The sequence below is a fragment of the Rhinolophus ferrumequinum genome, chromosome 20 (genome assembly GCF_004115265.2).
Source record: "Rhinolophus ferrumequinum isolate MPI-CBG mRhiFer1 chromosome 20, mRhiFer1_v1.p, whole genome shotgun sequence".
NCBI classification, from domain to species: domain Eukaryota; kingdom Metazoa; phylum Chordata; class Mammalia; order Chiroptera; family Rhinolophidae; genus Rhinolophus; species Rhinolophus ferrumequinum.
This window is the reverse complement of record NC_046303.1, coordinates 5,993,423-6,019,633: the sequence shown is the minus strand read 5'-3', so window position 1 is coordinate 6,019,633 and position 26,211 is coordinate 5,993,423. Positions and strand designations below refer to the sequence as shown.

At 37.3% G+C, this 26,211-nt stretch overlaps 1 protein-coding gene across 3 annotated transcripts in view; it reads right to left on the bottom strand.

Moving 5' to 3' along the window:
• Positions 1-20,730: 20,730 nt before the first annotated feature.
• Positions 20,731-26,211, bottom strand: part of IMMP2L (inner mitochondrial membrane peptidase subunit 2) — a 706,765-nt gene continuing 701,284 nt past the window's right edge. For all 3 annotated transcript variants that reach the window (XM_033088452.1, XM_033088454.1, XM_033088453.1), the window contains one exon: positions 20,731-21,383. In XM_033088452.1, the coding sequence (XP_032944343.1) occupies positions 21,264-21,383 (120 nt within the window). In that variant the 3' untranslated portion in view covers positions 20,731-21,263. The remainder of the gene's footprint in view (positions 21,384-26,211) is intronic.

The following is a 26,211-nucleotide window of genomic DNA, read 5'->3' as shown; positions in this document are numbered from 1 at the left end:
ATTTAAATTGAATAGGGGTTGCAAACCATCCGATTTAGAGTCTAAACTTTGGCAATGTGTCTTGGTTCCCTATATGTAAAATTAGGAGATGCCTACCCCTTGTATACTTTCGCTCTCCTCTCCCTCTTATACCTCGTGATTTTCTTATCCAGGACAATATTTTAACATTGTGTGGGCAGGTGACATTATCAGTCTATTCTATGAATATCATTAAATCTATGGTCTTTCTGTATTCTGTAGTTTATTTGTAGAACTTAAAATCAAATTAATAGACTTTAAAACAAAATAAATGTTACATTTAATCAGCAACATTATCGTCCCCATAAAATACATTACCACACATTTCAAGCATCAAGGTAGATGCAGCTACTGTCTCAATGTTGGGACGTAAAAGCTGGGATTTAGAAATGATAAATAACTTTCGAGTGTTACATGATTAGATAAGTGGTGGAGCAGGATGAAAAAAACGCATTCCATCTAGCTCAAACTGGATGCTCGTAACCACTCTACGCTCATCCATTTACTTCAAGAATATTAACGTTTGGTTTGCTTCACTTCTCAGTCAGCACAGTTCATAACGGGTTAATAAGCCCTGAATGTTCTTTCAGCTCCAGCAGTGTGTAGTAGCTCTGATTCATTACTCACTGCAGTTAAGAAATACTTACTGCCTAAATAGTATTGTAGACTAAGCTTGATGCTCCAAGAAAGAACAGCCCTTTGAAAAGGCCATCACCCCCGCTGTGTGACTGCTTTGTCCTCATGAAACACGTGAGACATAGTGGAAGTGCTTCATACTTATTGACTACATTTATTGCACTAATACAGCTACAGAATAATTTTTCTTGTTCCTGCTTAATGGCCAATTATAAAACTATTGATATTTTCCTCCAAGATGAAGGTTCAGCAATAGATTATATATTAAACTTTATAAAAGGGACACATTAAATCAATGGTCAATGTTTTAACATATAGAATATTGGGTTGTTTGGATATTTTCCTATTTAAAAACAAAAATCTCTCCTTGATACTTTTTCCATATCATTAAAATTTCAATGTATAGTTCCATCTCAAGATGGAAGATTGAGAGAAATGAGAGTAATAATATATGAAATACAGTTCAGGCAGTAGGAAATGGAGGCACAACATGAGTAAGTTGCAAATGGTCCAATTCCTGCAAGACTGGCAGCAGATAAGACCACACCAAATCATTGTTCATCTTAAAAATATACTTGTATGTGAATTTTGTGTTCTGCTTTGTAATATAGTTATGATTGTTTTAATATAAAGACACATTTTAAATTACATCAGATAAAGCTGACACTCCAATGTATATGTTATTGTGTTGTGTTTTTTATCCCAGAACACGATATGTACATTCCAGTTTGAAAAATAGAGAACTATAGTCAAGAACATTTGTTTCACATACAATTAATGCTTTACTTGTTTGCTAAATACTTTTTTAGAGTCTATTTCTTTGCTCCTTCCTTAGGACTATACCTCCTGGCTGCCTTTTCCCCTTCACGGGCCTCAGTGATTCTTTGCAAGAACATTCTTGTTTAGTTTCTATTGGTAACTCCGAGCTTCACTGCTTTATTGCCAATCAGCCCGTGAAACTCTAGGCAAGCTTTCTGTCTTATAGAGCATCATGACACCCTCTGTGGATGCTGAGCAGGTTGCTGTTTCCTTTACTGCAGTATCCCCACCATACAACTAACACAGAGGTACAGAGAGTGTCACAAACTGTAATGAAGGTGTGGAAATTCCTGGGGGGATTACAGACTAATGAAAAGAATGCTCTTCAACCTCAATACTACATATAATTTTTCATCTAGTCTAAAGGGAATACATTACATTGATTAAAGGGTTCCCTCACTGGAGCCTTTGTGTTTCTCTCTCTCCAGTTCTACCCAGCTCACTGTGTTAACACACACACACCACACACACACATATATATGTATATATAATTTTACATTTTTCAAATCTATTATTTTGTCTAGTTTAATAGTAGACAGCTGGATTTTCCTAGGTATTCGTGCTTTCAACCTATTGCAACCTTACATCATGTTGCCTCTGGAAAACACTGTACACTCAAGAGAATAAAGACTTAAAATGTCAAATAATGCATTAAAATTATCATGGAAATAGGTTGGAACTTGCAGATCCCTAAAAGGGTTTTGGGAATCCATCAGGGTTCCCTGGATCACCCTTTGAGAACTACTGATAGAGTATTTTTAAAACAGTACCTGTCACAGAGTGATTTTAAATGTAAGAATGCGGTATCACTATTGACTTTATTTCTAAAGCTAACAGGAATACCTTAGCTTATATCAGTTCACATTTTCAGGACCCCATACCTATATCAATTCTCATAATTCCTTTGCCTGTCTGGTTTCTCTATTTTAGCTTCTTTCCTTGGCTCTCCTTTGTAGTCTAGCTTTCCAAAGTTGAGGATTCTCTTTTGAGCTCTTCTTGGTTGGATATTTGTTTCTCTTTGAACATGACATCTGTGATTTACAAAGTCTTACATGTATGTGTACAAAGCACCTGACCTTTCAATCTGTTGTCATCCCCCTGGGTACTCCGATAAGTCTACCTTTCACCTGGTCTTCCAAGTAGGGAAGAAAACCCTGAATGAGAAGGGGGTCGGATAGGTCACCCAAATGAAAGACCGAAGCACAGATTAGGAGCTATAATGGATGCAGACTGAGACCTCTATGAATTGGACCCATATGAAGATAAGTATTTTGCCCATGGTTGACATACTTGCCCTGTCATCTAATACAAGGGCTGAGATAGGACCAGGTGGCTAAGCCATGGAGGAGGGGGATGGCAAAGAGGGAAAGTAGGAAAGAAGAAATGGAAATGTTAAATATGTAATAGAATAAAAGGAAATGAATAATAAATAAAAATTTATTCATGACATAGGATTAGGCAAAAATTTCTTAGACATACCAAATGCATGATCTATAATTTTTTTTAAAAATGGGATACATATTAAAAACAAAAACAAAAACTATTGCTCTGCAAAAGATCCTGTTAAGAAGGATAAAAGGCAAACAGAATGAAAAATACCTTAGTAACTAGGAGAAAATATTTGCAAACCACGCATCAGGCAAATTGCTTGCATACAGAATATATAACAAGCTCTACAAATTCAATAATAAGAAAGCAAACAATCCAATTAGAAAATAGACAAAATAATTAAACAGATACTTCATCAAAGACGCTCTGTAGATGCCAAATAAACATATGAAAAGATGTTCAACACTGCTTGCCTTTAGGGAAATGAAAATTAAAATCACTATAAACTATCGCCATACACCTATCAGAATTGCTAACATAAAAAATACTGCTAGTACCAAATGCTGACAAGGACACAGAAAAACTGTCTCTCTCAAACATTGCTGGTGAAAATGTATAGCCACTCTGGAAAAGAGTATAGTTTTTCTTTTTTTTTAAAGGTAAACATATGCCATGTAGCAAAGCACTTTCTTCCCTCCCACTTCCTCTCTTTTCCTCCCTCCTTTCCTTCCCTTCCTCACCCATTCCTTTCCCCCACCCTCTCTTTCTTTCCTCTCCTCTCCTCATTTCTCCCTTTGTAATCAAGATCCATCTATTAGTTTTGATTATTATGTCTTGGGCGGATATTTATTAAATAACTAACACATTTTTACGTTATTTTAAGGAGGTATCTATCCAGCGTGTCTCAGAAAGAGGGTGGCTTCAAGTAACAGTATCATTTACTCATGGAAACCTAAATCTGAATGACAGACAGGATTTAGGACCAGAAGAAATCCAATGGCTTAACTCCATTTCTTTGTGGTCCTTTGGTTGTGCACTACTGTTTCCCTATGTCTTTACAACCATGATGCTGTAGAGGAAGAGAAAGAACTGCTTAAATAAACTCTCAGAAGAGTGAGAAAACATCTTTTTTAGAACGCAGGAAACCTCTCCTTGGGTCTCAATGGGCTGGAATGAGTCACATACCCATTTCAATGAATGCCTGTGTACAGGAAAATCGCAAGTCTGTGCATCCTGAACCCAAACATTTTGTCAAAGCCCATGAGATTATCCTGACTGCCTTAGATTGATCAGTTTGCCTCTGGAGCTGGGGGATCAGTCCCCTAAGTGGCATATTTATAGAAAGTGGGCAAAGCGGAAATAGATGTAGAGAAGAAAACCAGTGCCCACTGTACAACATGCACAGCTTGTGAATATTTTTGGAGGGAGGAGAGCCATTCTACTACTCGTGTTCTACATTTTAGATGACAAAAATATTTAAGCTGGTCCTTCAAGCTGATATGATATTATTTTTTTTAAAAAATACTACGCTTGCTTGTGTCAAACAAACAAAGGAAAGACTCATTAGAGAATGCATGTGAAGCAGTCACCCATTTGAGAATTCTATGGTATCAATGCTATTCACCTAGGTAGCACTTGATTATTTTGACAATTGAGATGTCATCTTTATGGTAATATGTGATATAATTTCCTGCAGTAAGTGCAATTTTCTGGCTGAGATATCCATCTGGACTCATTATTGAATGATGATAAAAAAGATTGCTTTGTAATAATAAGGCTCATTGCCAATTCATTGGTTTCTCTTTTCCTCAAGTCATAACAAATGTGCTTAGCGACTTTTACTCATGGGGCCAAATTTCACCCTAGATTTCAGTTCTGGCATAAAGTTTGACTCAAGGCTTTTTCTCTCACATTGAGGTAAATTATTTGGTGACCCAGGCATTCCTTGCTTTGTGATTCAATGTCAAGACATAGATTTCCCACTGGGTAAGATAACAAATCACACAAAAGCAGACTTGCAGCGACAGCTAGCTGGGTGAACAAACCCATATTCAGTTGCAGAAACTTCCAGAAGATTGACTACCTGCCTTATCCTTTCAATCTTTCTACTCTCCCCAGGATTTTGGCCAGTTTGAGTCTTTTAATTGTCTGCATGCCATGGTGCCTGGGGACTAGTGACGAGAGCCCTGCTCACTAAAGATTATACACATGCGGAATACATCGTGTGAATGCAGAAATCTTGGTGATCTTTAAGGCAACCATGGGAATGAAATGGGATCCTTCTCCTTGTGACCGTCAGCATTTTCAGCACGGCCACCTGGCCTCCCTGTTACCCTGTGGCCTCATATCACCTCCTGATTGTCTCATTGTCCACTTTGTCATTACTCCTTCAATCTCTCAACTCTGAAAAGAAAGACCATAAATCTAAGTGAATAACATTACTTACAAATTCCAGTATGATCATCTGTATTAATGATTCATTCTATCAGTATTTATTGAGCCCTTCTTATGCAGGCTCTGGTAGAGGGGTTTAGAAGATACAAAAAAGAGACATAAAACTTCAAAACGCTTAGCTAGGGATGGCTTAGTTCAGGCTTCAAAATAAGTGCCACTTGAAAGGAGTAGATAAAACACTCTGGCCATTCACAGGAATGAGGGTGAACATCGAAATGGGGAGACAGTGGTCTGATGTGGGCGGGGGCAGACAGCCTTTGGCCCCCAAATATTTTTTCCATCTACTGATGGATGCTTCATGTGTGTTGTGCCTTATGTTTACCACTCTAAGTCTAGGTTTGATCTTTACCAAACTACTCATTCACATTTAAGTCAGTTCCGCCTCAGGGCAAACAACTGGGTAAGTGTCACCTAAGCCCACTTATTATTATTAATATTATTATTATTATTATTATTATTCCTCTCTCTGGCTATCAGCAAATAAAGGTAGACTTAAAACTGCGCTGCTGCACGGCTACCTTATCTGCCTCAGGAATATCTCAAACAGAGTAATTGCTTCTTCCTTTATGCACTCGTAGCATTCTCCACACTTCTCCATTATAGGATGAGGGTATTTGACTATAGTATACACAGTGGCGGCTAAATAGTAGGTACTCAACAAATGTTTGTTAAATGAATGAGTAAGTAAACATAGTGATAAATGAGCCTAACCCACAGCTCGTATTTACTGGAGTCCGTGACCTAGAACTTCATGGTACAGAGAAAATGGATAAAGCCTTTCAATAGCTCCTTGCCAATTATATGGACTGAGCCAGGAGGGCTTTCCAGTGAATTGACTCTAAAAGAGAGCGATAAGACAAAAGGAGCGTCATCATTCCATGTCCGCAGATTCCTTAAAGTTTGAGAGCACACACTATTTTTATTTCCCCTGTGATGACACTGTGCCACCCACTCTCACCCTCCCCACTCTGGTTAATTTATTCATGCTCCAGAACCTTCTGTTTCCTGAGACTTTATTATGACAGAATCTCAACCATACACAACCATAAACAAAAGTGATGAGACATTTACAGTGACTCCCCATAAAGTTATCACCTAGATCTAATAATTAGCAAGATAATGCTCCAAAATATGGCATACGTGACTCCATAAAACCTCACACCTGAAATGTAGAGAGGGTTAAGGACTGCCTGTCATTGTGACTTTCCATTTAGCATGATTTCCTTGTGTTTTCGTGATAGTTTCAGAACTTTAATCTGTTCAGAATTTTTTGAACTGATGTCTGGATACCTATAATTTGGACAGATTCCCCTCAAAATCCTGAGGTCCTCAGTCTAACTTAGATTGAAATGGGCTTGGAGCCACTGTAAGGTGGAGGCTTTCCAACGGGTGGAATAGTTCCTGAGTTCACGTTGGGAAAGTGTGTGGCGTCTGCAGACTTGCCATGCCATAGGTCTATTCAGGAGAGCTTTGCGTTGTCAAAATTTCAGTCTGAGATGAACTTGGCAGAACCCCCAGGATTTCCTTATGGGGTGTGGATGTTTGGGTCTAGGATGCGCCACAGAGAACCTCTTCCCAATTTATAGATCCCAGATGTCTTGCCTCATGAAGTTGCCTGGAGACCTCTTTATCACAGACTAATGTCCCTGATGTGGCCCCACCAAGGACACCAGGGACAGGGACCATTGTGGCCCCAGTGTATTTATACTGTGTAGACACAAAGTATGTTAGCTCTTCTCTACGACTGTCCGGCCTTGGCATTTTATTTTTATCTTATCAGTATGTTATAAATCTGGGCTTCTTTTCTGTTTACTATCTTAAGTTCCAAATCAACTTTCTTATAAGAAATAATATCAAAGTACTGAAAGGATTTTGAAATAATAAAACAATCTATATTGGAGCTAAAATACACAGCAGTGAGAGGAAGAAAACAGAACAGTAAATCAAATGGCATACATACTTATTTATCTAATATGAGGATTCTGTTTATGAGACGAAAGTGAAAGGGAAAAAATGTCATACTTGGTATAAAATGGAAAACAGAAAACAAAGCCAGTCATAGAAAGGCCATATACTACATTTAATGAACTAAAACTCAATTTAGAATTAAGAATACAGTTTTTGGATTTGATTTTTTAAAATTTGTATGAAGTACAATATTGAAAGCCTTCTATCACATACCATACAACCTCAGTCCGCTTCAATTCTTGAAAAGATGATCAGTAATAAAAATCTGATAAGTATCCTTCCATCATTTTTCATTGTTATTTTTTATTCTCTCTCTCTCTCTCTCTCTCTCTCTCTCTCTGTCTCTCTCTCTCTCTGTCTCTCTCTCTCTCTCTCTCTCTCTCTCTCTTTTTCTCTCTCTCTCTCACACACACACACATACACACACACACGGATCCAGGTTTTAATCTGAAGCTTATATAAATTTGAAGTTCCTCTTTAAGAAAAAGAATACAAAATTATAGATACAAAATAAGGTATAATGATACATATTTTTTAGAATGAGAAAAACAATCACTGCAGATTTAAAAAATTAAATCTAACAAATAGCACAAAAATCACAAAATCTAGGAAAAAACAATGCAATATTTTTATTAACTGCCAGACACATCTGTAATACTTATTCCTACATTTTATAGAACTCTCTTTATGGCTTCTTTTTATAACAATTATTAAAATTATTTTCTGTTGAGATAATGAAAGATAATTCAATCTCTAGTAGTGTTCAGTTGAAATTTTTAATAATTTTGATTGTTTGATAGTTTAAAAAGATTTATTTCAGCTTCGCAGAACTTGTCATATGCAACTTTAGCACTATTGTTAAATTAGGAACAATCTCTGTTGCGTTGATTATAGTTATGTGCTGTGAGAATTGAAAGAATTTTCCACACACTGGATTCTGGCTCCATAAATGGCGTCTTTTGTTTCTCCATTATTATCCATATACTTCTAGTGCAGGTGCAACTGAACAGTTCATGTCATGGGATGACTTCTGTCCCTGCACCTCTGTGTCTCAAACCTGAAGACCCTTCCCACAGCAGGCTGCGATGAATAACTCGGTTATACTGGAAGCAACAACACACCATGTAAACATGTTCCACTAACGCCAAACCCAATGCATCTCCAACTCAACTTCTAACTAGCCAAGTCCCCAGAATGCCTATATTCACTCCAGGTGTGATGGAGGGGAACTCGGAGTGGAAAGAGATAACAGTCTAAACTGATGACTGTTAGACTATGTTCCTTTAGAAAATTTTATGATCGTATGTCACATTCTAGGCCCTTGAATTTTATATACATATGAAGCTTATGCCTCATTAACTTAGCAGTAAATCTTCCTCTGAATACAAGTAATCAAAATGGGATCCTAGGGAATATATATATGTAACTATAGAAATAGTGATGTAGATAAAGATACATCATAATCTCTAGCTGCAGATATAACTAATATCCAAGTTAACAGAGAAATATGAGAAATAGATGTCCATTTGTAATCATGACAAACTAGATACTAAAAAATACTATGCATACTATATAATGAAATATAGTAATTTTAATTATAAACGTCATATTTTTTTCATTTATTCTTTATAATATGAATTGCTTGCATATGATTAGAACATTATAATATTTGGGGTCCAAAAATATAGAAAGAAAAAAATAAAAATTATTAATAATTGCATAACAAAGATAATTATTGTCTACATATCTATTCAGTTTTCTGCCTGTGGACTCTCACAGACTCGTGTTGTATATAGCACTCTCATTGTTTTCTGCTTAAAGCTTTATTGTAATTTTGTCCCCAGGCCCCTAAATATTTTTAAAAGATAAAAAAATGCTAATGAGTGCACATTTTTCCACCTCATAGAAATATTTATAACCCCAACCCAAGAGTTTAGAAATATATATTTTTTTAAGGTTAGATTTTTAAGTTTCCAATTTGCTAGGTGTGTTTGTGTGTGTGCATGTATGTGTGCATTGCTTGTTAATTGCGAATTTTATTAAATTCTTGTCAGAAACTGTGACTGATAATTACCAATTTGAGAATCTGTCAATGCTCTCTTTGTCATCTGTGGTGTGAGTAAATTTAAAAATATTTCTTGAGCATTAGAAGATAACTTATATTCTTCGCTGGTGGGGATCAGTGTTTGACCTATGGGTTATATTTTTTTTGAAGGAAAACAGTAATCTTTATCTTTTTTTTAAATGTATTTTAGTATTCCAGTTCATGGCAAATAAAGATTTCTAGTACCAGGTGTTCATTGGGGCATACCTTCTATTAATATAAAATAGCTGCAAACCGTTTAATATTTTGGGTTCCTGCTTTGCACCTTGTATAGAGATAAGGATCTCAGAGATTCTGAGTTAAGTTAATGGAGAAACTGCCGCAAGCACAGTGCCCTGTGTGCTGGCAGTAGAGCAGGATGTGGGCAAAACCTTGGAGAGTACCACTAAACATTGTTTTGCTTTTCAGGAAGATGCAAGGTTGACTTTAGTCTGTCCGGAAATGATAGGCCTCAGGAGGTAGGAAGAAGAATTAGGTCCCCAGTCTACTCTTGACATGTCTTTTGAATAGAATTGAAATATTACATTTTAATGGAGAATCTTTAAAAAATAATGTTTTGTCAGATTTCTGCAGCAAAAAAAAAAAAGAACCCCAAATTGTATCTCTTGCAATTCTGTACTCAAAGTATCTCAAGCTTTCTTTCTTTACTGTTAAGACTATAATTTTTTAAAATCTTCTCTATAAGATTGAATCTGTAAGATATAACTAAATCTTCCCAATGTTTTTCTCTATAATTTCCCCACATATTTTTTTCTATCTCACACCTTTCCCAATGCCTTTTCTTGCTGAAACTCCAAGCCTTCTCTACTTCTAAAATTATACTATCCCTCTTCCAAGAATTGCCTGTCAAGTTCTCAAAAATACCACCAGAAAAAGCTGATTAAACAAAGCCACACATAAATGTACTGCCATAAGGGAGAATATCACTTTGCCCCAATTTTAGTAGTAACGTCTCAAAATGGGAAAATTAGGAAAGGGTATTTATAGTTATAGGGAGTTAGGACTTAAGATGTGTCATTTGAAGATGGATCTGATGAGGAGGAAAACGTCTTGGGACTAGACAAATACCTTTGGGTTGGTGGACAAAGCAAGGTGTCTCACTCTTAGTCTTCAGGAGTAAGCTGTCTGGTTGGTTCAGCCTTCACTTCCAGAACAGTTAATGCAGCTAGGTTATGTTTGCTTAGTCCCAGTATTGTTTAACACAGGAACAGGGAATTATGCTGATTTTAGTCCTCATCGTTCACTATTTAAAGTATCTCCACCACTGATGTTCTTTCCCCCATTATCTTTTTGTTTTCTTCTCCTAACAACCTCTAATCTTATTTCCCTCTCAAGACCTTTTCAACTCTTCTTTCTCTTCACAACCTTTACATACCCCCTCACCCACAGGAACACTAAAACAATTGACGAGAGGAAGAGCCCTAATGAATGAGGGGACTGTATCACGTCTCAAAAAGGGAGACTTCTTAATATAGTCATAGAAATTGCCCAAATCATTCACCTTCCCTCCGCCTTGTTACCCTCTTAGTCTGTTTTAGCCCCCTTCCCTACTTCTGCTCACTACTGTATTCTTTAGTTGTGAATTCCCCCTCACTGCACTCCACCTGCCCCAAACCACCCACAGGACAAATGCAGGGAACTAGGCAAGAGGAGAGAGTGAAATATTTATTCTAAATAGAGTCATTAGAATAGTAAGCATCTTGGAAGTTTATCATAAAAAGCTTTTTTAAAAATTTTCATAATGGATAACTGTTTCTCTATTTTCAATCTTGCTTTTTCTTGCAAGTGATATATGAAAGTAATTAGGAAAACTTCTTGTTAAAGGGGGGAAAGAAAAAGCCAAAATATAAAGGAATGCCTCAAAGAAGAACCCTGAGATTGTACTGAAACAGATTGCGTTAGCATTGTTGTGGTTTTATTTACACATTTTCCAGGAGGGTGTGGAGGGAAAACAGTGAAATGGAGAGCAGTTGTTTTATCCTTACTACTCTTATATCCTCCTCCCCACTCCCATTTTTAAAGTTGAGAAAACTTCCAAACCTATGGAAAAATTGAAAGAGCGATACAATGGATACCTCTATGCCCGTCACTTATATTCAACAATTTATACATTTCTGTAGGATACTTTAACCCTAAATGCCTCAGCATGTATTGCCTACAAAATAATTACATCCTGCATTGTCATAATCCATCTACCACTGTCATTATAGTAATGATTGGTGGAGGATGGGTGGGCATAGAAATAGGCTCCTCTCTCTATTCTGCACGTAAGAAAACCTACTAAAGAAGAGCTTGGTGCTTTACGTTTAATTAAAAATGTAATGGGATTTTCAGGTTTCTTCACTCAAAGACTATTTTGAAGTGGCCTTCTTTTTTTCCCTTTGGAAACAAGGTTTGAGAATATGTTTCAGGTCATCTTGATAATTATATCTAGTTTTGAAAAGTGAAAGCTATTTTTCCTTCAGCTTTAGTGAGGTATGATTGACAAATAACAATTGTGTATATTTAAGGTTTACAATGTAAGATATATATATATAAATATATATATATATATATATATACACACACACACACACACACAAACGTATAACATTTGAAATTTTATCAAGCTGAAGACATATGGGACCACATCACACTAAAAAGTTTCAAAAAGCACACAAAGGAAAAAGTCAGCAAATATAAAAAGCAAGGGATGGAATGGGAGAAAATATTTGCAATGCATGATTTTTCTAGTTGTAATTCTCAGCTGACTCCAGGGCTCAGAGCACGCTAGCCAGAAATTCTCTTCTCCCCAAGGCTCACGGATTGTCAGTGGAGTCATTGTAGGTAGAAAACAGGAGAGGTTGAACGATCCCTTGAGGATGCTAATAAAAGTTGAGAAAATTAGAAGCAATCTACCCAGGCTACTGGATAAAAGATGTTAGTGAAGTATAGGGACACCAAGAAGTAGTCACTTTCCAGGAAGGAAGTGAATAAACACATAAGGGAACGAGTGGAGAGCAGCATAAAATGTTGTTGAAAGGTCAAGTCAAATGAGGGCCCAGAATTGACTTGGGCATATCGGAGGTCTTCGGTGACCTTCACACAAAAAGTTCTGGTTGACTGATGGGGCCAAAACTTGAATGGATTTGGTTTCAAAGGGAATAATAGCAAAGGAACTAGAGACAGAGCCTGTGGGCTAATCTTTTAAGGAGATGTTTTGTGGAGGGAGAAGAGATCCAAGACAGTAACCAGAGTACACAGGGGCATGTGTCCAGGGAAAGGGTTGTTAGGTGGGGAAATTTACAGCATATTTGTATGCTGATGAGAGTGATTATGACACAGGGAAGATTGATGGTATAGGAGAGGAGGGGTCATGACTGGAGTAGTTTCCTTGACTAGGCGAGAGGGCTTGGATCTAGTACCCAGTGGACGTAAAATTCCTACATGTTTTTTTCAAGTAATCTGTACTGCAGTCTGAAGATCTTTTCAAAGATATTTCTCAGTCATGAATTCAATTTTCTGAAATGAAAAGGTGCATTTTAATTAGTTTTTTCCACAGGAACAGGCAGGAAACATAGCATGTGGATATGGGTACCGATAGGTTGGTAGGGGCAGACCGCTGGAGTCCTCTCTTACTCCTTACGTAGTCTCATTAAATTAGAAGCAGAGACATTAGTCGAGGGTAAGCATTAGGACAAGGTATAACATGTTTGTGAGAGGAGAAGGTACGAGTCATTCTTCTAAGAGGGTGACTAGATGAATTAGATAAAAATAGTGGGGGAGGGAGAGAGACGTGCTGTGGTTTTGAATCTAGACATTTTTATCTATGACATCTAAAACTCTGTACAAACTGCACCAACATGAGAAACTTGGCAGGTAGAATTTTGTTCTCACAGAAGGAAGGAGTGGGGTTGGGATGATCTAAGGGAAAAATAGGTATGCTTACGGCTCCCTCTTACTGAACTCTGTGACCTTGGAGACGTAATGTTTTACCGAAAATAAAAGACACACATTTTGTGAAAAGACTGAAAAGTGTAAAACTAGACACCTGTGTTGGAGAATGTCCACGGGGTCTCGTGATGGTCAGCCCTTGGATCATTCGTTTGGAGATGAACTCCTTTTAGGGAGGATCCTTCGGGGACTTCAGCTCTCTACTGGGTGAAATTGGATTCTTTGCCGCTGGAGACTGGATACCACCCTCCTTTTAGGCTCTTAATACAACTGAATTAAGACTTGCTAATCTCAAGATTAAAGGCATATAAAGCAATGATAAAATTACTATATCTTCGACATAAATGTCAATGAGATCAAATTAATGTAAAAACCTTAATTTACTGTTTTATGGAAACTATTTAACACAGACTGTTCCTCCTGAATTTGATATATTTTCCCAGGTGAGTCTGATACCCTGCCAGTTTGCCCTGCCAAGTGAGAGTTTCCGTTCTGTAGTCTTTTCAATTGTCTATATATCAAAATGGTTCATCGTGGAGTCTTGCATATTTGAAGTTCAAAAATTAAGTAATCAGCTGGTTTGGAAACTGAAATGGGTATAAGGTTTGTTATCAAATTTGGCGAATAGTGACCTTAACCTCTTAAAGATGGACATAATAGTCTTGGCACAAAGCAAAGCTGACACAGAGACACCCTTTAAGTTGTCCTGGAACCTTCTCTACAGGAACCTCTAGATGAATTAACCTACATAAATTAGGGTATACTTGGTTGTGCTAATAGATTTTAACATTTCAGGGACATTGCACAATAGAAATCTGTTTCTTGCTCACTTCCTAGTCCCGGGAGAATGGTCAAGTTTGGTTGACTCTTTTTCAGGGAGCCATATATTTTTTTCATGGTGTGTTACCTGTAGGGACTTAGAGTCATGCACATCTCACTGGAAGACAAACGAAGAGCCTGCAGGAGCCCTTGAGAGGTTTTATGTGCCAGGCACATGAATCACTTTCAATCATAATCTGAGTTGGCAAAGACTCAGAAACATGGTCATAACTAACTGCAAGGGAACCTGGAAAATATAACTTAGAGGCATTTCTAGGAAACAGAGAAAAATGATTTTGCTAAAGTCTCTGCCATCTAATGAAGGAGAGTGACTATGGCAAGATGAGGTCATCAGTGAAGAGTTTGTCTATGGGAAGGTGGTTGTAAGACTGCTTCTCAAGAGATTTCTGACTTAAAATAATACATTTTTAAGAGAGATTTATTCCCCTATATTTAAGGAGGAAAACTGGTAATGGCAGAGGGGAGCTCTTGGTAAATGTGTAGCTTAGCTCAATTATGCTTCTCAGCTTTAGAAGAAAAGAGAATTTACAGGATATCAAGACCCATGTCTTCAAATTAGGGTTTTTGTTGTTTTTTGTTGTTGTTGTTTTGATTTTTTCTTTTTTTTTTCTTTTTGGTTGTATGTGTATGTGTGTGAGTGTATGTATAATTAAGGTATTACTGACATATAATGTTATATTAGTTTCAAATGTACAATAGAGTGATTCAATATTTGTACATATTGTTAAGTGGCCACCACAATAAGTCTAGTTAACATCCTGCACCATAAATAGTTACAACTTTTTTTTCTTGTGGTGAGAACTTTTAAGATCTATTCTCTGAAGCAACTTTCAAATATGCAATACAGTATTATTAACTAGAGTCACTGTTCTTTACATGACATCCCCAGGACTTATTTACCCCATTCACACATTTTACCCATCCCCCACCCTGCCTCCCACAACCATCAATCTGTTCTCTGTATCTATTTTTTTTTTTCTTTGCTTTTTTAATTCCACATATAAGTGAGATCATATGGTTTTGGTCTTTCTCTGTCTGACTTATTTTTGCATTGCATAATGCCCTCAGGTTGCAAATGGCAGGATTTCCTTTTTTATGGCTGAATAACATTTCAATGGCTATATCACTTTTTCTTTATCCATTCATCTACCAATAGACACTTGGTTGTAGACATGTCTTGGCTATGGTAAATAGTGCCTCAACAAACATCTTTTTTGGGGTACACATTTTTTTGGAGTCATTGTTTTCATTTTCTTCAGATAAACACCCAGCAGTGGAATTCCTAGATCATATGACAATTCTATTTTTAATTTTTTGAGGAGCTTCCTATGGTGTTTCCATAGTGGCTGCACTGATTTTCATTTCTACCAACACGGCACAAAGCTTCCCTTTCCTCTCCTTCCTCATCAACACTTATTATTCCTTGTTTTTTTTGTAATAGGCATTCTAAAGGGTGTGAGGTGATACCTCATTGAGATTTTGATTTGCTTTTTCCTGATAATCATATATATATGATTATATATATATATATATATATATATATATATATATATATATATTTGCATGTAATCTATAAATAGTGACAGTTTTACTTCTCCCTTTCCATTTCAGGTGTCTTTTATTTATTTTTCTTGCCTAGTTGATCTGGCTAGGACTTCCAGTACTACTATGAAGAATAAAAGTGGTGAGAGTGGACATCCTTGTCTTACTCCTGATATTAGAGGAAAATCTTTCAGCTTTTCATCATCAAATATGATGTTATATGTGGGTTTGTCATATATATCCTTTATTATGTTGAAGTTAGTTCCCTCTATACCCACTTTGTTGGGAGTTTTTATCATAAATGGATTGTTGGATTCTGTCAAATGCTTTTTCTACCTCTATTGAGACGATCATAAGATTTTTAACATTAATTTTGTTACTGTGACATATCACATCAATTGCAGATGTTAAACTATCCTTGCATCCCTAGAATAAATCCCACTTGATCATGGTGTATGATTCTCTTAATATAGTGTTGTATTCAATTTGCTAGTATTTCATTGAGAATTTTTGCATGTTGACAGGGATATGGGCCTGTAATTTTCTTTTCTTGTGGTATCCTTGTCTGGTTTATATATCAGGGTAATGCTGGCCTTATAAAATAAGTTTGGAAGTGTCTCCACCTCTTCTATTTTTTGGAAGAGTTTGAGAAGATTGGTATTAATTCTTCTTTAAGTGTTTGGTAGAATTCACCAGTCCTAGCATTTTGTTGGGAGTTTTTGTTTCCTGATTCAATGTCCTCACTAGTAATTGGTTTGTTCAGGTCTTCCATTTTTTAATAATTCAGTCTCAGTAGGTTGTATGTGTGTAGGAACTTACCCATTTTTTATAGGTTGTATAGTTGTTCATGGTCTCTTATGATCCTTTGTATTTCTACAGTATCAGTTGTAACATCTTATCTTTCACTTCTGATTTCAGTTATTTTACAATGCCATTCTCTTTGCCTCATATCACATTTTTTGGTTTAAAGTCTATTTCGTTTGATATGTCTAAGAACTCTAGCTTTCATTTGATTCCATTTGTATGGAATATCTTTTTCCACCTCTTCCTTTCAGTCTGTGTGTGTCCTTACATCTCAAGTGAGTGTCTTATAACAGCCTATAGATGGGTCTTATTTTATTTTTTAACCCATTTAGCCACTCTATGTCTTTTTTATTGGAGAATTTAGTCCATTTACATTCAAAGTAATTATTGATAGGTATGTACTTATTGCCATTTGGTTAGTTGCTTTCTGGATGTTTTGTAGTTTCTCTTTTCCTTTCTTCTCTTTCTCTCGTCCTTTGTGATTCAATAACTTCTGTAGTGGCATGTTTAGTTTTCTTTATATTTTGTGTATCTACTATGAGTTTTTGGTCTGTGGTTACCATGAGGCTTACATATAGCAACTTATATTTATAACAATATAATTTGATAACAACTTAAGTTTGAATGAATCCTAAAGCTCTATATTTTTTTACTCATTCTTCTCTCCCTATGATTCTTGGGTTTGATGTCACATTTTATGTCTTTTTATCTTGTGTATCCATCCCTTAACTAACTATTGTAGCTATAGTTACTTTTACTACCATGTATTTTAATCTTCATACTACCTTTATAAGTAATTAATCCATAACCTTTACAACATAAGATTATTTTGAATTTCACTATATATGTTTACTGGTGAGAGTTATATTTTCATATAGTTTTTCTGTCACTCATTAGCTTCCTCTCTTTTCAGCTTAAAGAAGGTCCTTTAGCATTTCTGTAAGGCCAATTTGTTGAAGATACTCTCCTTTCACTGTTGCTTGTCTGGAAAACTTTATCTCTCCTTCAATTCTGAATGACAACTTTGCCAGGTAGAGTATTCTTGGATGTTTTTATTCTTTCAGCACTTTAAATATATTATGTCACTCCCTTCTGGCTTGTGAAGTTTCTGCTGAAAAAATCTGCCAATGGTTTTATGGAGGTTCCCTTGTACATAAAAAGTTATTTTTCTCTTGCTGCTTTTAGGATTCTCTTCTTTAACTTTTGACATTTTGATTATAACATGTCTTGGTGTGGGTCTCTGGTTCATCTTCTCTGGAACTCTCTGAGCTTCCTAGATCTGGATGTCTGTGTCAGCCATTACTACTTTCACATAAGTTTTCTACCCCTTTCTCTCTCTTTGTTCCTTATAAGACCCCTTATAATGAGAATGTTGGCCTGCTTGGTATTGTCCCATAAGTCCCTTAAATTATCTTTGCTTGTTTTCATTCTTTGTTCTTTTTGCTGGTCCGATCGTGTCAGTTCTACTGCTCTTTGATTTGATTGATCCCTTTCTTCTGCTTCATCTAGTCTGCTGTTGAATCCTTGCAATGTATATTTCAGTTCAATTATTGTATTCTTCAGCTCTCTGACTTCGTGTGTGTGTGTGTGTGGTTGTATCTTTTTTAATTTTGTTTTCAATTACAGCTGACTTCTATTTGGTACTTCCTTATATTTTTTATCTCTTTGTTGAAGTTCTGTGTTCATCCATCTTTCCCCCAAGTTTGTTGAGCATCTTTATGACCGTTCTTTTGAACTTTTATCAAGTAAAGCACTTATCTCTGTTTAATTAGGGACTTTTTCCTGAGGTTTTATCTTTTTCTTTCATTTGGAACATATTCCTTTGTTTCTTCATTTTCTTTGACTCTGTGTTGGCTTCTATGCATTAGCTAAGAGAGCCAGCTCTCCCAGTCGTGAAGAAGTGGCCTCATGTAGGAGATACACCTCACTGTCCTACCCTATCCTAGTTCTTGGTTGTCGCTCAAAGCTTTGTGATTGTCTAAGCAGCCTATTTTACATGCCGTAGCTCTCAGTAGTTAAGGGCATACTGAGACTGTCAGGGTCCCTAAGGGGAGGGTCTCAGTGCACCTAGATCAGGCTGACTAGAAGCCATCCCTCAGGTATCTACCGTTAAAGTATGCAAATATATATAGTCCTGTGGGACTACAAGTGTGAGTCCCACTTGGCCACCAGAACCAAGTGATCTAGAGGTGTCCCCTGGGCGGCAGTCACAAAAGTCAGACACCAAACAAGTATACAAGCTCCTTTCCAGGAGATGCTGGTAACCTGGAGTGAGGCAGAGGGTGAATGCAAAGATGGCATACACTGACCTCTATTCCCAGTGTCCCCACTTCAGTAGACGCCTAGATATATGCCAAACCAGATGCCTGTTCCCCTAAAAGGACAAGAAAACAGGTGTCTCTTACAGAAAGACTGGGGGTGTGTTTCAGCCCGCTGTCTTTGCAGTGCCCTAAGGTGGTAGTTGGGTAAGAACTGTCTCTCTAACTGTTACAGTGCCCTGGGACCCAGGAACTCTGGCCCCAGTGGCCACCGGAGCTGGGTGAGGAAGTGTTGTCCCCTGGCTGACAGCCATAAAACCCAAGGCACCAGACACTCATGCAGGCTCCTTTTTGGGAAGACAGTGGTGCTCTGGAATGCAGGAGAAGAGTGCAAAGACGGCGTCTGCCCTCTGAGGTCTCTGGAAAGGATTAAAGTCAGCCTAGACATATGTTTAACTAGAAGCCTGCCCCTCAGGTCGCAGCTGTGAATAGAAGCAAATTGGCCTTATTCACTTAAAGACTGGGCTCCTTGGCCTGTTGTGTTTTTTTTGCTGTGCCCTGAGGCGGAGGGGAGTAGGGGGTGTCCTGTTAAGAACTCTTTCTCCATTGGTTAATACTGGACGTGACTGTGATGCCTACTTTATACTTTCATGAGTGCATCCGTAATTAATTTCACCTGCAGTAGCATTTTTGAGGCGGTAACTTATGAGCTGAGTTGTTCAACCAGCACCAAATGTTAACTGTGCTGGTGATGTGTTCAAGATGGCTAAGGAATAGAAAACGTAGAGAGTATCTTCTCTCTGAGGAGTTACAATCTTGAATTAATAGTTTGAGTAGGACTGACACAGGTAGTTAGTTAGGTAGCAAGGCTGACGACCAGTTTGCCTTCCTACTAAAATATTGAGTCATTCCATGACAGTGGTGAGAGGATCTTCCTCACATACCCCCTATTTGCTCTCTATCCTGTGCCTCATTTCAGTGCTCAGCCCCCTCACCCGTGGTCCCCAGACTTTCCTATATTCCGGCAATGACAGGGTCAATATCCTGTGCACTCAGTCTTTTACACATAATCCCAGGGAATGCACTTTGCCAAGGGGAAAACAAAAACAAAAACACAAGCCTTGAAATAGCAATACATATTTGGCAAACTGCAGTTAACGGCCAGAGCATGAAGTTCAAGTTGGGGGAGAGAGGGAAATGGAACTGACGAACCAATAAAAGTCATGAAGATCCGTGGAAAGATTTTAAGCATTTCATCTATTAAAACGCTAATTTTGACCAACCTGAGTACATAAGTACTCGCTGATGGTTGCTGAGCAAGCTATTACGATGCTAATGAATTATTATTAGTGGCATATGCTCTTAATATGCCTGTTCTTTTCTCCTTTTGTTCCTGCCAGCTAACGATGAGTTTGCATCCACATTTGAAAATGACTGGTCCTTGTTTGGGATTATATCTGCTGATGAAACACAAGAGAACGAGACCAGGCACACAGGGGACACTGATTCATAGACAGAGTTTCCATCATCACAAGCCTCTAGTTAATAGGAGGAACAAAGAAGGAAAGGTTCATAAATATAGACTAGCATGCTGGCGATTTCCCTCCGTACCTATACAATTACAGAATCTGTTATGCTAATGTTACACCACTTTGCAGTTGGTGATTTCAGTATTACAGAATGAACACTGAAAAGTCATTGGGGGAAAAATATCAAACTTGGTTTATCCAGAGTGTTTTGTTGTTGTTGTTGTTTTTCTATTTCATTTAGACAGTTTACCAAATAGTGACCAAATATTGATAAATGGGTTTATTTATCAATGTGAACAGGTATGAGATCACTGAGAAGTTTTTTTGTTTTTGTTTTTTTTTGGTTTAAAAGGGCCAGTAAGAAAGGTTTGGTTATATGGAAGTATTCATAGAATCGGGTCTCTATTACTTTAATTCCTTACTTCCAAAAGAGACAAGATGTTCCTCATTAATGGATGTACAGGTGAAATGATAAACACCTCAAACAGTACCTGAGCAAATCAGTTTTATTTCAACATCACAGTTTACTGTTTCTCCTAACTGGCAGCCACTACACTGTAGATACTGTCAATTACGATATTATTCCTATCACGATGTGTGTAATATGTTTTTCCGTGTTCCATCTAAAGAGTAAATGACTTTACTCCAGCAATTACTTTCATCAAATGTTAATTTTCACATCCTTTCAGCAGCAAGCACCAAAATCAAAACCCAACAATCAACAGAATAAGCATAACAAAATCACAAATTTAGCCCCTAGAAGACATACGGGAATAACATTTTCATATTCTGAAAGGTTGGCTTCTTTTTTGTGTTTCTTTTTTGGTATTAATCAACAGGATATTACAATTTACCACAAATGCAGGTGCCATTTAATATTTGAAAACTCTTTCTTTAAAGATACAAATCATCTTAACATGAAAGGGACGGTCCTTGCTCAGCATCATCTCGGTGGACGCTCTGCCCTTTGGGGTTCCTCTTCTCCTTCCTTCTCCTGTGATCGGTGCTGGTGGCAACTCAGTGATGCAGTCACGCCTCTTTGCTCTGAACTGGTAGGCGCTCTGGAGGAAGAACAGACTCCAGCTTCTGCCAGCGCTCTGGAGGCCACAGGATGTGTGTGGCATGGGCGTGCAGAAGTCCCAGAGACACCTGGACCCACGAGAGACACAAAGAAAGCAGAGGAGAAATTATTTTATAAGGATCAGCGTTAATATCTTAAAAACAGCATCTGATCCAGGACGGATAGTCCATGGAAAGATGATGATGATGATGATTAAAAGTACGAAACACCCTTTTCTAGGTGCTTTGTGCCTCTCTAGGTATATGTGCCTGCAAAAGCCTTTACTCCTCGTGACCATCTGAGGTAATTATTCTCACTGTGCATATGAAAGCTAAGGTCAGGAAGGTGAAAGGACTTGCCAACACTCATACAGCTGCCAGGCGGTGGAAGCTGGCTTCAAGGATGAGAGGCTCAGATCCAGAAGGCTGAAGGCTGCAACCTTCACCACCATCCTCAATAGCCTGCTTGCATGGGTGCAGGAAGCGTAAACCTGGTTTGCATTCTCAGAATTGCCTACAGAGTCCCTGGTATCTCAGAGAGGGACTTTTTTGGAAAGGTCAGAGAGACATTAAAAAAAAAAATGGTTTTTGCAGAAAACATTGTCCCACCTACTGGATGAGCAGCCAGAATTAGACGTAAGGTTGCATGGGGTGTCTCCATGGAAAGTAGACTGAGCAATACGAAGTAGGGTTTACAGAGAGATGGAATTCCAAGGGAAAGCCAGCAAGGTGGAATGGGATGCTATGAAACCAAGTGTAAAGATCATGGCTGATGGCAAAGGACCCCCGTCGGCAGAGAGACAGCAGGACAGAAGAGGAGGCTAAGGAGGAACCTGTTCCTGGAGGACTTAAGGCTGAGCCCTGAGGAGGAAGGAGCAATTCAAGACATCTTAGGGCTCACTAGGAACATGAGCTGCAGTGTACAGACGAGTGAGAGAAACCTGCTTCAAATGTAGACCAAGGACCTGCCCTCACAGATGACCCTTCAGTAGGTTGGAGGCAGGGCCTGAAATTCCGTCTTTTGCTACTGGTGCTACTGCTGTTGCTCTGAGCTCTTTTGATGCTATTTAGAAGCTTACAAAATGCACTCGTGTTTAAGAGCATATCTATTGAATGCCAGCAATAAAGCAGACACTACATGTCCATCTTATTTATCATTTTATTTTCAAATGGTTTTCCTATAAATTGCAGCTCCAAAGAGATTAACAAACAACTGCTTTCACGGAAGTTATTCTAATTACTAGCATATGCATTTGAAAAATTACATTGTCCATGACTCAAAGGAAAGAGCTGAATGTCAGGAGAGACTCCACAAAGATAACCAGAAACACATTAAGCTGAAAGAAAAAAGAAAAGAGAAACCCTTCACAACAACTTGAAATACAAACAAAATAAACCCAAAGGGTACCAAGAAGCCCCTGGGCCCAATAAAGAGAGATTTTTCTTTAACTTGTTACTCTGAAAATCAAACCTATAGGAAACCTGAAAATGCGGTACAGAAAACAGCTCTATTCACCAAAATTCACCACTTACATTTTTCTGCATTCGTTCCTCTCACTATGTGTCATTATATGCACACATATACATTTTTTCTGAACAATTTGAAAGTTGTTGACATCATACTGAATTCTCCCCTAAATAAATACTTCAATGTATGTCTCCTAAGAACTAAGACTTTTTCCTACATGAATACAATATATTATATGCAAGATATTTAATACTAGTACAATATTTAATATAAGTCCACATTCAAATGTTCCCTCTTGTCCCAATAATGTCTTTTATAGCTATTTTATTATTAAAATTGTTAATCAAGGATCCCATCGTGTATCATAATTGTCATTATTTTGCTTCAGTTTATATTTAGCTCATTTTAATCCGGAGTTCAGGCCAGCTGCCTCGAAAAATGTCCTGCATCTGTAACTGCCTGATCTTTTTCCCTTCCTGAATGGATTCGAGTTACATATTCTTGGCAAGAATACTATATAGTTGCTAATGTATTCTTCCCATTCCAGCACATCAGGAGGCATAAAATATCAGGTTGTCCCATTGTTGTGATAAGAAGTTTGATCGCTTGATTAAGGTCATATTGTCCAGATTTCTCCACTGTAAACAAATCATTTTCCTTTTGTAATTAAAAGTCATCTGTGGGATTTTTTTTCTCAACTACAGTTCACATACAATATTATATCAGTTTCAGGTGCACAAAATAGTGATGAGGCATTTGTGTAACGTACAGAGGGATCCCCCTGATAAGTCTCATACCCATCTATACCACACAGAGTTATTAACATTATTAACTAGATTCCCTATGCTGTACTTTACATCCCCACGACTGCTTTTTACAACTGGCAATGTGTACTTCTCAATCCCTTCACTGTTTTCACCCCGCCTTCCCATCTAGTGACCATCGGTTTGCTCTCTGTATGGATGAGTTTGTTCCTGTGTTGTTTGTTTGTTTTAAGATTCCACATATAAGTGAAATCATTTGGCATTTGTCTTTCTCTGTCTGACTGACTTAGCATCATATCCTCTGGTCCATCCATGTTGTCACAGATGGTAAGAGTTCCTCCTCTCTATGGCTCAGTACTATACCATTGTATATTATATTGACGTATGGTCCCTCTATCCCCACTTTGCTGAGAGTTTTTACCATAAATGGGTGTTGGATTTTGTCAAATGATTTTTATGCCTCTATTGATATAATCATATGATTTTTATCTTTTATTCTGTTTATGTGGTGTATCCTGTTACTGTGTTTCCCCAAAAATGAGACCTAGCCAGACAACCAGCTCTAAGGCGTCTTTTGGAGCAAAAATTAATATAAGACCCAGTCTTATTTTACTATAAGATCGGGTCTTATATGATATAAGACCGGGTCTTATTTTACTATAAGACCCAGTCTAATATATAATATAATATAATATAATATAATATAATATAATATAATATAATATAATATAATATAATATAATATAATACTGGGTCTTATATTAATTTTTGCTCCAAAAGATGCATTAGAGCTGATTGTTCGGCTCAGTCTTATTTTTGGGAAAACACGGTAATTGATTTACAGATATTGAGCCAAACTTGCATCATGATAATAAATCTGTGGGATGATATTTTGAAATATGTAAATGTCCTGTCTGTCAACATTTCATCTAATCCTCTCACTGCAGCTCTCCAAAGAAAGCTGTTCCGTAAACCATCTAATAGTTTTAACATCCATCGATGATCCTGTCTTAATTATTACATCAAAGATTACAAAACAGTGATTTCCACATTGTTATGTCTTTTATATTTATTAGCTTTCATTTTTCTCTAAAAAATCGCTTCCCCTCCCCACTCCAAATGCCTCTATTTTAATATCAAAGATTCTTTTTTTCATTCAAAACCTGTTACTGTTTTTTGGTTTGTTTGAAGCTCCAATGCCCTATGTTGGGCCAGTGGGCATTCTTTCTTATCTTTGGACACGTTGCCATTTGTCTTGAAGCATTTTAACTTGACTGCTGAAGATAAAGCGACCCTGGGGCCTCTGAAACCGGCCGGCAGAAGGTAAGGGTTCTGACCAGGTCAGCACAGCCCAGATCTCTGTCTGCAGGATCTGGTAGTGAAAAGTGGTGAGAATTTTTTTCTCTCTCGTAAATTTAGATTGGCAAGAGAAAATATCTGTGAAACTCGGGCGAATGACTCTTGCTTATTTGGTATCTCAGGCTAAAGACTTTTGCTTATTTGGTATGAGTCCTCATGAGTTTTGTTAATTCTGTTTTTCTCTGTCTCTATTTAGTGTCTCTCCTTTCGTCTTGTCATATGTCCTAAGAGCTTGGCCTTCTGACCAGTGAGAATATTTTCTCTCTGGTCTCCACCACCTGGAAGGTGCATTTACCTAGGTATATCTGGTAACCAGTCTAATCGACTGGGGTTTCAAGCCTTGGGTAAGCCATAAAAAGCTTATTGGTTCTCTTTGTCTGGCCATGCCCACTCTCAGGAGTATTTATCATAAGGGTCCCCAGCCCAGAAAGGGTCTTTATCATCTCAACCATTGTTGCTTGTTAGTAATGGAGAAATCCTATTCCTGCAGTGCTTGCCAAATGCCATGAGTTACCGTGTTTGTGGCTGGAGGCATCTCACATTTTTGTGGGTGATCTCAAATGCATAAAAGAAAATGCTAGACTTTTTTTTCTCCAGAGAATTTGAGATGTTAATCATCAGTTTAGCTCAAATAAACTCTTATTAAAATGTCCTACAGATTTGGACATTCCTTACCGCCAACAGTTATAAAATTTGTCAGCAAGAAAAATAACTTGGTATGATGAAATTATTGTGAGTAATCTAAACTTTATTGTTCAAAGCAAATAAATTAAGTAAATGTAAGTAGAATAAAAGTTTATTTTTACATGAACTCTTTAACAATGGTTATATTGTATGTATACTTTAAAATGTTTTAAAGTTTTGCTTGCTAAGTTAAATGATGGGTATTCATTGACTGTCTAGAACATTTCCAAGTATGACAATATAATGACACATAAATTACTGAACATAGGTTTATCTACTTTTTGTTTATTATGGAGAAACCAAAGATATTTGGGTCCATTAGCAAACATGTCTTGTGCCACATTTAAAAAAATTCTAGTAATTATGATATGTGTTCATAAACCTATTGTTTTAAAGACTGGTGTAAAAGACAATTCAAAATAGCTTAGTTTTCATTAGAAATTAAGTTTGTTCTAAGGTTAAGAAGTCTTATATAATTAAGCTACAAAAATTAATAGGAAAACAACTTGTATACAAGATAAGTAGAATATGTTTTGGCCAAAAAGGAAAAAGTATGAGATATACAGATGTATTTTTGATGGAAAAGAAATTAACTCTGTGCTCGAGTGAGGTGGTCTCAGAATGGGAAAGAAGAACAGGACAA